The 14,853-nt window shown below is 38.6% G+C and overlaps 1 protein-coding gene across 1 annotated transcript; it reads right to left on the bottom strand.

The window, feature by feature from the left end:
• Positions 1-12,599: 12,599 nt before the first annotated feature.
• On the bottom strand, positions 12,600-14,633 carry LINGO2 (leucine rich repeat and Ig domain containing 2). Its single transcript, XM_036856267.1, has one exon. The coding sequence runs from the start codon at positions 14,602-14,604 to the stop codon at positions 12,784-12,786; it is 1,821 nt and encodes a 606-aa protein (XP_036712162.1). The 5' UTR covers positions 14,605-14,633; the 3' UTR covers positions 12,600-12,783.
• Between the last annotated feature and the right edge of the window lie 220 nt (positions 14,634-14,853).

The raw sequence follows: 14,853 nt of genomic DNA, 5'->3' as shown, positions 1-14,853 counted from the left end.
TCAGGATAGGTTTTTTAACTCTATGGGCCATGGTTTCAATATCATATACTATCTCTCATGCTCACGGTAAATAAAGGTGATGGAGCACTTGATTAATGTGCAGAAACCAACTGCTATGTACTGAATTATAGCAATAATTCACTATAATAATTATAGCACTCCCAATTAATATGTTGAAACCCTAATCCCCAATGTGATTGTATTTGGAGATAGGGAAGGAAATTTCCTTTTAGAAGGAAATTAAGGTTCAATAATGTTATAAGAGTGGGGTCCTAATCTGACAGGGTTGGTGGACTTTATAAAAGGAGAGAGAGAAAGAGATATCTCCCTCTCCCCATGTGCATGTACCTAGGAGAGGCCATGTGAGGACACAGTGAGAAAGTAGGTGTCTGTAACCCAAGGAGAGAGCTCTCACCAGAGGCTGACCCTGCTGGCACCTTGATCTTGGATTTCCCAGCCTCCAGAACTGTGAGAAACAAATTTCTGTTGTTTAAGCCACCCAGTCTATGGTATTTTGTTATGGCAGTCCAAGCTAAGACACTAACGATGTTTTTGTTTTGTTTTGGTAAAGTTTCTTTAAATTACTATGGCAGAATCCTGGCCCAGAAATTAAAAAAAAAAAATCAAACTTAATTATTTTCATCTCATTTCCTAACTGACAGAGATAATATCTCATGGTTATTTCCCATCACTTGCAGTGACATTTTTTGCTGGAAAGAAAAGAGGTCATGTTACCGTACACCTTGGAAGGCCTGTTTCTTCACACCCATCTGTCTTAAGTGATTCCACAGTCAGCCTTGAATGTGGATCCCTCAGAATGGGTTCTTCTTAAATTTTTTCAATTCTAAATCTTGAACAATTTTATTTTACTGTTTCCCAAGTAGATATAATGAGCTATACCAATGAATGTAAGAGAAGGCTGAGCTTCTATTATAATTATGATTAAAATATGATAATAATGCAACACTATTAATGAAACATTAAAAGGATGAAGAGAAGAATAAATGGTATTTTAGAACATTCAAAAACCAAATACCTTTTTTTAGGAAAGTATTTTATTTTTGTGTCTCAACAGATGAAATTCATAACCTTGTTTTCTGATAAGACAATTCAAACATACAAATCAATTACAACAATGTGCTTATCAGCTCCCCCCTCCCACCCCTGTATTTTAAAGCATCTGACAATTTTGAAGGACACCAACACAATAGGGCTTAGCTAAACAATATGGCAATTAAAATTGGCCCTCTAAGAAAATAATTACAGTGGTTGTTGAAAAGAATTTGTCCTTTGAGCAAAACAGACAGCATGAAAAGAATCATCATGAAACGGGAGGATTTTAGCTTCCCTTCCAACAAAAGGGGAAAGAGGATGTATGTTAAAACAATGGTACAGAAAGCTGGGTAGTCAGACTGAAAACAACAGAAAACCCTAGGCAATAAATTTCTCCAATGAAATGCATCCCCTTGAAAATATCCATTCAAACTCTTGTTTCATATTGAAGTAACTACCCCCACCCCCAGAACCTGGAAGGGAATCATTTTATTATCCTTTGTTAAAATTAGTTTAATAATTTTTCCAAGCTAACATCTCTCAAAGAGAGGGAAATTTGTGATGAATCTTGTAGACATCATATAAAAGATAAACCAAGCCAATTGATGGTCAATGCCATTTTAGATTCTAATTGTACTAGGGAGCAGACCTGGGCCTCCCAGGGGGAGAGGGGTTAATACTCAATGACCTTGTCCAGCCACTCTAAATCCTGTAGCACCTTTGTATTAGGCCCCCTATTCTACATACAATTCCCTCATGCTTTTACAATAAGCCTCACATCACCCTTGTGAGGTAGGTAGTGTTACGGTCCTTTTGAGAGATAGGGATGCAGAGATGTTAAGTATCTTGCCCATTAACATGAATCCAGTGACAGAGCCCTTAGAACTCTTACTCCAGATCCTTGTCTTTTCAGTACTTAACTACACTGACTCCCTGAGAGTGGATCATTAAAGCAGGTAGGTCCTTAAAGCCAGATTAGTACCTGGCTATTTGGACACTAAGGCCCATCTCTACATGATTTGGATGATGGAATGTGAAATAAGTTGTGATCAACTGTGAAAGCCAAAGTTAATATGGAGAAATGCAGGATTAAAGTTGGGACTACAATTTGATAACAATTTTATTTATTGACGTACTGTTAAGTTACTATGATAATGGATACTCAGTAGATGTTACATGATTAAATAGATGAATGAATGAATGAATGAGTGAATGAATGGAGATTGTGCTTGGATAGGTGGAAAATTAAATTTTGTACATATTTTAAAACTAGAACTAGAGAAATCTAATTTCCAATTTCTAATCAAGAATGAGAAGGAAAGAATTCAGTAGATTCCTGAATTTTCTGTGGGCATGTATTTGAGCTAATACTGACAGCATTTAAAAGGATATAGATACACAGACATTTAAAATAACTTTTAATATAGAATCTGTGTGCTTACTGGTTTTGAATCCAAACTATGAAGATCAATATTAGAGGCATTGCCACATACATAAATACCATCCATTTCCCTTCAAAACGAAATTCCCTTATGTATACCTATTTTCTCATTGCCATTTATTTGAAAAGCTTGTGCTCTCCACTTCTTATCAAATCCTATTTTGAAAATACATTGAACTAAAACAATGAACTTCTTCTCTCTTGACTCACCAGTCAGGGAACACTTTTCAGTTACTTTCCATTTCTGTGAACCCATTTTTTTACTCCAGAAGACTCAGGACAGAAAACAGCTGCCATGTATTGAAACCAGCCCTGCATTAATACCAGCAATTTTTTTTTTTTTTTTTTTTGCAGTGCCGTGGAAGTCTCTTGAGACCACTGAAGTAGAGGCAACTGGATTCTCCAGGTGTTGCTAAAGTAGAAGAGCTTATGTAAATCAAGATGGTGGAGCTGACTTGGTAATCTCTTTGCATTCACATTTGTTCTGTGTTCAGTAAATTAATTCCCAGTAGGATGTTTGAACTGATACACAGCGAGGCTTAAAGAAACTCTGGACACTATGGTTTGGGTTTGTTTGTGTATGTGTGTGTGTGTTTAAAGAAGTGTTTATCTAACTTTCACGAGAGCCCTGAATGTATATAATAGATGTAACCTGTTAGTCTTTTGTACATCCCATCCAGCTAATAGCCCATGAGTGAAAGAATAGATTAAATGTAATGAATTGTCTCTATGCTATGGTAACAGCATGCTTGATTTCTTGTGCTTAAGAATAATATGAGGAGTGATGCTGTCGTTAGAAAAGGCTTATATAAATGAGGAGGATCTGGTAAATAGATTTATCTCCCAATATGACAGTGAACAAAATTATTCAATATATTCAATATACAACTAACTTTTGCAATCATGTTTAAGATTTAGGTCTTTCAAGTAAAGAGGTAACCTATGTAGTAGTATGTTGCTTCTCACAGAGACTTTCCGTGGGTTTTCATCTTTCAGACCCTATTTTCTTAGTGATTGAGTTCTGTTCTTAGTTTTCTTTATTAGAGGCAAACAGAATCGTGAGAATCCTCAGATAAACCATATATTTTCCATCTGCCTTTTCTTTTTCCTTATCTTTCTTCTGGTAGTTCTTAGTAAGTGTGTGTGTGAGTGTGTGTGTGTGTGTGTGTATCTGGCATTAAACTACATGTACTATATAGAGAGACTTATTGACATGTTCTGACATTCTGATTTACCCAGTTCAGAGTATTATGGAATGAAACAATGCCTGTATAGCTATAACAAGAGTTTTCCTTTCAATCCAGATTTTTTATAGAGGGTCATAATTTTTGCATTTAGTTGTTTATAAGAGTTGATGAAAGGCACCGAGTGACAAGCCCTACCAGCCAGTGTTTTCACACTTTCCATCCATCGGTGGCAGAATTCCTAGGTGAATTTCCCCTTAGGAATCCCATTAAGGTTTCTCAATTTCCTCCTCAACTTGGCCTTATTCCACATCAGTCTTCACATCCTGGGTTTTAGGTCTGACAATGAGGTAATTATGAAAAGAATATTGGCTTCTATAATATACTTATCTGCCTTAACGGGAGTATGTAGGAACTCATAACTTTTATTTCTACTGTCTCAAATGACACAGAAACATTAACAGCTGGAGCAGGATGCCCATGACTAAGGAAAATGAGAGGGAGAAAAAGACCAACAAACATCCCCCCAACTCAGAACTCAGAACTCAAAACTCTGATGGGCTTGAAGCATTCATGAGGCTTGAAATTTATGAAGCAACACATGGTCAGAATGTCCTTATAAGGACAGAGCCAGAAGCCAGACTGCTAAGAGTATATTTAGCTCTCATTTAAAAATTTGTCTTCATTATATTGTCTTCTTCCCTCTTATCCTTATTTAAGAAAAAGTCCTGAAGTATTGGGGCTATCTTTTCCCTGATCAGGGAACAGGTTACTGGACAACCTAACTTGTGATGTATTAGTTGGTAGAGATGTATTCCCAACATACTCAAAACTATATTCACGGAAAATCCTTCTCCGTTTTGGTCATGCTAGTTTAGTGGTATAAAATGAAAGCCCACTGTCAGAGATGTGAGTCTTAGTTACGTAGCTTTGGCAGGACCAAAAAAATCTTCCAGGAGAAGGAAACCCCTTTCTGGTGGTAAGCTCTTCATTCTGCAATTAAAGAATAGCAAGGCGGCCTTTTGTGAATTTCTTGCTAGCAGCCTCAGAATTTGAATATCTGCTGCTGCCTGGAGGTGAGTCTTGGACTTTCTTGTCATTTAGCAGTATGGCTTCCCGGTCCCATTCCTGCCAGGTTTCTGCTTCCTCCACTTACTCTTTCTTCACTGGAAGGCATCTCACAAGCTCTAGGGGGTGAAGATGAAACCACAGGATGACGCTCCCTGAGCGCATCTCCCTAAAGCCTGTTCCCTTAAGCACCAAAGGTGAGGAGAGAGCACCTTTGCTCTCAGAAGAAAGAGTGCACAAAGGGCAGTTTTTACATTTTCAGTTCTTTTCCTCTTTTACACTAGACAGTCTTCTTTCCTTTTTTACCAATTTGCCTGAAGACGAGAGGAAAGATTTTTCTCTTTTTAATATTTTGCGCCTTATCTTACACGATGTCTCGATCATAGATAGCTGGCTGAGTGAAAGCTAACTCGGAGAAGGTGACTAGATGATGATGTTGTGTGTATGGCTTGCTGAACCCTGCAGTTCTTGCTCAAATATATTTCATATCTAAAGTCATGGCCATTACTTGCTTTTGTAACCAACTCAAACGGATGAGATGATTTTGCAAGTGATACAGGATTTACCTTCAGTAAGGTCGAATATATTTCTAGTGTGGTTGATATGACCTAAATTTGGATATTCAGCGGGTCAGATCATGGGCCCTTGGAATTTTGCTTACAATGAACCTGAAAACCTGGCCTCTGATTCCTTTCTGAGTGGTTTCCATTCACCCCAGCAGTAGAATCAGATGGCCCTGGGCCTGCTGCTTCTCTGACTGGAATTATTTGTAGATTATCTGTTCTAATAACAATGTTAAAGATATTTATGCAAACCTCCTATTCCCGGTAAGGCTCATATAACCTACCTCTCTCAATAAGGAAATATTTTCTGATAGATGACTCCAATTGTCTTTTATTACATTTCATTTCTTAATAATACCCAGATGGATTTAACTGAGATGTCAGATGCTTAAGCCCTTTACATCAATAAAGAAAACATGTGTTCTTAACTTATTTTACATGTTAATAAAATAAGTTAACTTATTTTTACATGTTAAAAATAAAACATGCCCACAATAAATCAATATAATAATCAATGAGGCATAAACCTAAATCAAGATACTTTTGTCATTAGCACTAATTTTTTTTGAGAACAAAAACAAGCTATCAGGCATTTAAAAAAAAAAGTTTTATAGGTTGTTGTTTAGTAGCTTCCAGTCATGGGATGGTCCCAGAATAAGACTTTGATAAGACATTAAAGAAAAACACAGACACACGTTCTGTTTTCTTTTTCTCCTGCTCAAGCTTATCAAGTTTAAAAACAGTTACATTTTATACACTTAAAAAAAAAATCCAGTCACCCTCCCCTTCATATTTATATATGTATATATGAACAATAGCTTTTAAATTGATTATTATTTGGGGCATTTCATACCATATGGAAAAGGATAAAACGTAAGAAGACAACTGACTTCATATCAAAGCAACACACATGTATGTGTGATACACCTGATTTTATAACTGGGGAGGAAAAGAACATGTTTCCTTCCAAATAGCCTCTAAAAAGTTTGTTCATGACTCAATTCCTATCTCTTACCATCACATAGATATGTATCTGATTCATTGTGTTGCTGGACACACGTTGTTGTAAAGATTGAATTCTTTTTGCAAGTCTGAATTATCCCCCTGCTTAATCTTTATTTGTTGATTACATGGTATTGCAGATTATATTGATTTCATTGTAGTGGAGATTAAAAAAATTAAAGCAATTTAGAATAGGAAGTTTGCAAGAAAATGAAGAAAGTTAACATGGCAAACAAGTTTCTGGGTTTTGTTTTTTGTTTGTCCTTGTAGAATAGACCCAGCATCTTTGACTCTGACCCATTTGTAGTACGGAAAGTTATCTTTTGAACTTTATTGGAATTAATACAGTTAACCAATTTAGGAGAATGTAAATTTGCATTTTTGTTGTCTTCTAATGGCTATTTTGCATATTAAAGGCAAAGCCTTCCTTAAAATATGCAGTACTCTCTTGATTATGCCAGCTCTTTGCTCATTCTGCTAAGGCTATAAATAAAGCTTCTATTTAAGGCTGGCATTATATCAACCCACCTGCTTCTAGAAGAGAGAGAGAGAGAAAAAAAATCAGAATCACTCAACCTGCAGATTGCTGTCAGCTTGTGATTATGTGAATGGTAAGTCTTAACTTTTAAAGTGTTATGTGAGATAGGCTGGAGGGCTTTTTAAAAAAAGCAATTTCCAGTTTAACAATTGCCCAAGAATTTCTGAGTACTAATGAGAGGAGACTTTTCCCTGGGGAGAGCATTCATTGATGAGGTGTGACAGCAGCTGGGGGGTGACAGTGGTGAGTAAGGCAGAACTGGAGAATGAGGGGTCATTTCAATTGTAGTATCAGGAAAGAAGGCAGGAATGGGGGGGTACGAAAGCTTTCCTCTCTCTCTGAGCTGTCTCAGGGGAGTTAGTAGCCCCTGATCTTTTCCTCCTTCCTATTCAGAATGTTCTCCAGGGAGAGGCGGAAGGGAAGGGGAGAAAAGGTATTAAAGACTTTGACCAACTGGAGAAGGGCAGTCTGGGGTACTTGCAAGCTTGTCTTGATCAGATTCCTATATTTTGAAAGAGGAACATCAGCTTCAGTTCAGGCCTGTTTTAGAAAAACAAAGCTTTTATAAACTTCTTAATTATGTCTTTTTTTTTTTTTTGCTGCAAACATTTTATCCTAGACAATCTGTTGAAAAGCTCACAACAGGTAAGCAGTTTCCATTCTCTAACATTTTTGAGAAAATATGCAGAGCTACTTTTACTGCTACCAAAACAGAAAAGCCAACTTCAGATTTGAAAACCTGTCATTCATTGTTGATTTAAAACATAGTTTACTTGGCTAAATCTTGCAAGTCTAGGCCTATGGCTGCTAAACTCATTTTTTGTTAGGTAACTTCTTGGCTAAATATCATGGCAAATCAGCTCTCATTTTGATCTTATTGACTTAGACTGTGAAGCTCTCCTTTCCCTGTAGCAGGACTTTTGCTGGAGTGAGACTGAGAAGGCTCTCTTTGGAATGGCTTTTGGAGGAGTTAAGGGAAGAGTAACAGAGATTCATGTCAAATGTTTGCCAAAGTACCAGGAAGCACACTCTGCTGCCTAACATGCAACTCTAAAATCAACAAGTCAGGTAATGGTTCATTCCTCAAGGCTTTCCACACACGAGGGCAAGCATAACTCCAGAACATCCTCAATCATAAGAGAGCAAGGATTTTAGAAGAAAGGATGGGGCTCTCAAAGCCAATGGTGGAAGGTCAATGGAAATCACCAGGCACCTCATATATTGATATTAGTCTAATGGGAAATGTTTCTAGGACTTTAACCCCAGGAATAAAGGGGATAAATCTTTACCTAAGTACTGAGTAGAATGAATGGCTTTGGCCGCACGTGCTTTGTTACTAGGTTCACATGGCACAAAATCCATTTGGAATGGCTTATGTGAGCTATATAGGTGTGACCAGGACATAGGTAATAGGGACAAAAAAGACACTGATGGAAGTTAAAGAAGAGGATAACCTCTGATGTTTCTTCAGTTAGAAGATAACTATAAAAAATAGTAATAAAGGAAATAGCATTAAAATGGATTCAAATGTCTCCCTCCAACCTTTCTTTAAACTTCTGATATTTTTTTGGTCAGGTCTTAGCCTTCTAAGTTGAAAATGATGTGTATTTTTTTTCTTTCCTAGAAAGCCTCAAGACATATTCTGTGGTGTTGAACAGCTTCTGAGAACAGTCCCTGAAGTTAAAACAAATGTCTTGATGTGGAGATAAAGAGAGACCCTGGAAGGGTAAGTGAATCTACATGGGGCTCTACTCAATTTTTCTTCTCCAAGATCACATCCTGTCTTTTGTACCTTATAATATATAAATATGTTTGTTCCTGCTTGAGTCACGGAAAATGACAAAGGTCAGGCTTAAATGCAGGTGAGATTTAAATAATCCTTTTTTGAAAAAGTCATGGAAGATAGTAATTTCTGGACTCCTCTGAGAACTGAAGAGAACAGAATATTTGACAGAACAATGGAAAAAGAATCCACCTTGAACACTTTAGAGCAAATCCTGAATGCCTTTATACTACTGGGGAGTTGTTGGTGATAAGCAGAGAAACTTGAGGAAAACCAGAGCTCTGAAAATGTCCTCTGGGACTAGGAAATACAAGTCTTGGCAATTCTTGGTTTACATTTCCAAACTTTGAGACTATTTGAAAAGCTCATAATTATAAATGCAATGAAAATGAAAAAAAAAGTAAGTAACATGAGAATTTGGAAAAGTAGAAATCCCTTGCCAGGAACACATTAGGCCAAATCGTTTGGTGAGTTATCATGCGCTAATAACATGTATTTCAGACATTTGGGGGCATAGATCAATTCTCTGACCATTAGGGCTCTAGTCAGGGATTTTTCTTCTAGAAATTTAATGCCTAGGGAGTATAAAATCTTCTCTGAAGATGCCTAATACGCACACAGAACTGGTCAACCCAGAATTAAATGCTGAGCCAAACAACTATTTCTTCTTAGGACAGTTTGAACAAATACTCTGGGAAGATGATGACCCCGAGATGACTACTCAGGGGAAAATTTGGCCCACTTGCTGATCTAAACTGCTGTTGTTTATCACAGTCTAGTTGGACCTAACAAAGAGGTAAACTGAGGCCATAAGGGAAAATTCCCTTTGTGAAATTCAATCCTAGAGCCCCAAAATTCTAGTCAATGGAACCCAAGATCAGAGCTTTGCAGTTATAAAAAGGAACCCAAGATCTGAACAGATAGTGAGAATGTAGAAAATTAAGTGGCCATTCAATTACCTATAAATCCTTTACTATGATGCTTCAGACAGAAAGTCACAGATTCTCCTAGAACTATCTGGCCAGTACATTTTTATGATCAGATCACTTATCCAGGTGGCATATTTCTTTTTTTTTTTTGTAATCTATTGGAGCCCAATTCAAATAGTAATTTTACTCTTCTTGGAAACATTGGGTTTAGGAATAATTTGGAAGAGTACTACTTTAGTCCAATGTTGACCAAACTGGGTTCTGTGGAACTCTAGTTTTTCAAGATGTTTAACAGTTGCATCATGAAAAGAAGTGCTTCATGCTCAGATAAGTTAGACAAATCCCAAGGTAAACAAAACTGAACAGGATTCTTGTTTATTGGACTTTTCAGAGGATTTATTAGGCTCAAATAGATATTGAACCTCCAAGAGGTGGTTACAGAATGCACCATTTTCCCCAACTTATTAGTCTATGGGACTTTTTGGGAAGAACACTTATTAATATCTTAAATAACTAGTGTTCCAGGGATCAGAGTATGGAAACCCCTGAGAGAGTGCAATCTCTTTTCTTCCTATGGAATAATAACTAAATCTTTTCACGGGTGCGTTAACTTTAATCCAATTTCATTTGACTAAGCTTTTTGGTCAACTTTTATTTTGACAGAAAATAGCAGTTAGAATTATAAAGCCCTTTTATTAACTGCTAAATGTTTTTCTCTCTCTGTTTTTGCTGGCCAATTAGTTAAGTACTTACTCCATGCAAAGTACTCTCCACTAACTTTTGGAAGACTATCTCTCTAACCTTGCTCATTTTTAAGTTTGAAAGACTCCATTCCATTTGCACACAAGTTGGAATTCTGATAGAATTTGTAAGATCTTGATTTGTATTGTTAGATATAAATAAGGTAGTTAATTGCCATAAGAGGGAAATGAATTTCTAAGGGATGTATGATAATCATCAGAAAAGTCAAATGAAAAATGATTCAAGCAGGCAATTCTTCAATCTTTCTATCTCATTTTCCACCCTTTATTAAGGGAGAAATGAGCTTAACCATGTTGCTATCCAGTTGGCAAAACAATTTCTGGACCTGTCACTTTTTTATTGGGGTCAATTTAATTTTATTGAAGTTACTCAAAATTTCAAATACTCAAAAAATCCAGCTTTTTGAAAGTCAAACCTCCAGTCTGATATGTCAAGAAACAAACCCCAGAGACCTTCTACTCCAGCTTACATGCTGTTCAAAGGGTGCTCTTTTTTAGGTCTCTCTCAAAGTGTGAAAAGAGTAGATATCTATCTATTCTATGCTAATTAAATATATCATATGTCATGAATACACTCTATATTCAGTGCTTTCTCAGATCACATAAATATAGTTGACCCTTGAACGACATGGGTTTGAACTGTGCAAGTCCACTTATACACAAATTCTTTTCAACAGTAAATACTATAAGTACTATGCGATCTGAGGTTGGTTGAATCCATGGATGCGGAATTGTGGATACACAGGGCTAAGTTATATGAAGATTTTCAACTGTGCAGAGGGTCATCGCCCCTAACTCCCACGTTCAAGGGTCAACTGTATATGCTTTGAAAACCACTGACTCATCCTTTAGCCAAATGGAATTATGTCTCATTTGAACCAGGTCACTGGTGGTAATGGCATGACGCCATTTTTTTTAACTATAATATTTTAACTCTGAGTACCAATCAGTAACACAAACTGAATTGGACAAACAGCCTTCATTCAGAAGGGTGAAAGTGTCAGCACAATTTAACCTATTTATAGGGGTAAATCTTAGTTTTTCCTCAGTAGAGAGGAAAAAAAAAAAAATCCCTAAGTGCTTTTTAATCTACCTTGTTTTTTGCCACTTCTTTAAAAACAAGACAGATTCTTCTTGTCTACACCAGACAATTTTCAAAATAAAAATCAGTATCTACTTGGAGAGGAAGCAGGGAGAAACCCTGAAGTTGTCCATTTAAGATAATACTGTGTTTAAAGTATTTGAATAGACAACAGCAGAGTTGCAGTAGCTAGATGATTCCTTAGACTGGAAGCAATCCAGCCTTCAGACAGCTATCATATTTTAAACAGATCCTTAGTTGCATGGATCAATGTAATGCATGGATCACCCTGGTTTGTGTTGGAATCTGAGAAGAACTCCTTCTTATCCAGAGAGCTTTTAAACATCCGAATTGTTGATCTTAGCTACGAGCTGAATATTGCCCTATGAGTATATATAACAATCACATCCTCTTCCATTTTCTATTAACCCATTAGTAGCAATCGATGAAAGTAAAATCAAGTTGTGGTTAAATGAATAATTTTCATTATTAACACCTACCTTGCATTTTACAGGTATAAACAGTGGCACACCACCTTCTGGAGAAACCAAGGACTTTGTAACAGTAAACTGGTCCAGTGTGATACCACAAGTATAAAAAATATTCCATTCTGTATCAAAACTAGGCACATGCCTTTATTTATAGTAACAGAAGTTAACAGAATTGAGCATTTTTGCCTTAGGTCCTATTTCTTGGCATCCTACATCAGACAAACACATCTTTCAACATATATCCGCCCATAACTCCAGGGATCTAATCTCAGGGTTATCTCTATGTAAAGGAAGGTGAAATCACACTTGGATCGATAGTGGTGAGTAACTAAAAGCACAACCTCTCATTCATATTGCTTTAAAACATATACAGCATATATGTTTCAAAAAAAAAAAAAAGAGTAAAGAATATATTGATTTCTTTGTGGTGTTGAACCAACAATATGGTATGATGCAAGGCTTTAACAAATGAGAATCAGAGATACAAATTTTTCTGTAGAGTATGTTTTGGACAAATGTGTCTTTTTAATATGTAAATCCTACATTGTAGGTTGTTCCTTTTTATTTATTCTTTTGTTTTTGCAGTGGTAGAAAATGTTGAATAACTGTCCATGAGCATGAGCCAAAGGTCAGGTTCATTACTGAGATCCCCAGAATGCCAATATTTGCAATGCAAACAATTAGTATCCCACTGTGTGAAGGGCTCTGACACATGCCTGCCTGCCTTTAGGTGGCGAGTCTCCATCGGAAGTCCTCCTGCTTCCATGGACCCTGCTTTGACACAGGGACAGCCGCAATAAGCTGCCTTTTAACCTAGTGCTTTACTGTGCCAGGCTGTCTTACTGGTTACCAACAATGACACGGAAACAATAGTGGGAGTGGTCGACCCTCAAATCATTTTCATGTTGAATCTCCTGGGTCCAGACACCTCCCCTTCCACAACAGCACCATTGCTTTTTCGGGGCACATACTCAAGGTCAATGCTGTTTTTGTGTTTGCCTTTCCCTCGGCTCCACACAAAAAGGAGGAGAAAACAAAATAAAACCACTCCCAGGAATGTGAAACAGCCCATGGCTGTAGACACCAGTATTGTTTTAAGGTCCAGGGAAAAAGTATTGGCATTGGTGCCATTGGAAACGGTGTCATTGGAGTCGGTCATGTACATAGGGGTCCTGTTTGCATAAAGGAAACGGTCTGAAGTGAATCCTTTCACAGTTAAGGAGGCTGTGAAGGTGTCATTCCCAGCGGCGTTGCTAGCGATGCAAACATACATCCCGCTATCTTGATCCTGGGCAAAACGGATTTCCAAGGTGCCATCGCCCAACACAGTGGCTCTTCCATTGGACTTGGTGGTGATGAAACGCCTTCGAGGTGTCACCCAGGAAATCACAGGCTCTGGGTCTCCATCAGCATTGCATTCTAGCTGGACCGTCTGCCCCTCATCCACTAGCAGATGCTGCAACTTCTTTTCACGGATTTTGGGTTTTTTGCAGGTAAAGTAAAAAGAAAGGGCAGTGCTATGGAAATCCTTGAATGACCTCTCACGAATGGTGTCTGGGCCAGCACACATGGGCTGCTGGCCACCGAACTGCAGGGTGGGGTGACGCTGCAGGATCCAGAGAAGGCGGCAGTCACAGGCCAGTGGGTTGTTATTAATACTCAGGACCTCCAAAGCCCTAGGGGAGGAGAAGACATTCTCTTCCAAAGTTTCCAGTAGGTTCTGAGACACATTGAGCACACGAAGGAAGCGGAGCCCTTGGAAGGAGTGAGGCTCAATGGTGCGGAGCTGGGCCCCCACTATATGAAGCTCCTGAAGGCGGATCAGGTCCGAGAACATGCCAGCTTCGATAGTGCTGATGGGATTGTAGGAGAGGTTAAGGTGGGTCAGATAGACCAGGTGTTTAAAGGCAAGGAAGGGTACAGTGGACAGGTTGGTGTTGGTGATTGAGAGGGATGTGAGGTTGAGACCATAGAGGCTATTGGCAGGCATCATATCCAGTAAAGGCCAATAGTCAATCTCTAGATGTTTCAGGTGGAACAGTCTTTTAAAGGCATACACGGGCATGTTGTTGATATTGAGATGCTTCAGATGCAGGCTGATGAGGCTGCGGAGATGGGAGAGGGCTTCTGTTGGTACCGCTGTTAGGTTGCATTTCTCCAGGGTGAGCTGCTCCAAGCTAAGCAGCCCACTGAAGGCCCTATGTGATATATAAACCAAATCATTATCCCCCACTTCTAGAGACTTCAGGTTATGCAAATCCTGGAACATGTAGTCCAGTAAAATGACAATCTTATTCTCACTAATGTCAAGCTTGGTGAGGTTGGCGAGGCCCGTGAAGACCCCCAGAGGGACCAACTTCAGGCGATTGCCCTTCAGGCGGAGGGAACGCAGGTTGAAGAGGTTGTTAAATGCTCCTGGCTCCACATTGGCGATGATGTTGTCACTCAAGTCTATCTCCTCCAGCAGAGGGTATGAGATGAATTCTTCAGGGTTGACACTTTTCAGCCTGTTCTTGCTGAGGTCCAAGATTTTGGTCTCGATGGGAATGCCCTCTGGGATGGCGATCAATCTCCTTCGGTGGCAGCTAACAGATTTGTTCTGGGCTGAGCACTCGCAGCGAGCAGGGCAGCCAATGGTGGATCCCATGAAGATTAAGACCACAGCCAGACCCAGGAATGGCTGCCAACATGATAAGGCCGTGTGAAGCATGACTCCCCCTCTTAGTCTTACACCTTGGTCACGGGCCTGCAGGAGAAGGGGCCAAAGAAAGGAGGAAGAGAAATTGAGTTAGGACATATATAGGTAAAGAGACATAAATGAGACAGTGAGTACAATGAAAAAGACCCTGGATTTGGAACGCTACAGATCTGAGCTTTAAACCTGAGAGCTGCCATTGTTAGCTACACGATCTCAGGTAAGTTATTGCGTCTCCCTGTACTTCAGTTTTCTTGGCTGTAA

This window comes from Balaenoptera musculus, chromosome 6 (assembly GCF_009873245.2).
Source record: "Balaenoptera musculus isolate JJ_BM4_2016_0621 chromosome 6, mBalMus1.pri.v3, whole genome shotgun sequence".
NCBI classification, from domain to species: Eukaryota; Metazoa; Chordata; class Mammalia; order Artiodactyla; family Balaenopteridae; genus Balaenoptera; species Balaenoptera musculus.
The sequence above is the reverse complement of the archived record's forward strand: the minus strand, read 5'-3'. Positions and strand labels throughout refer to the sequence as shown.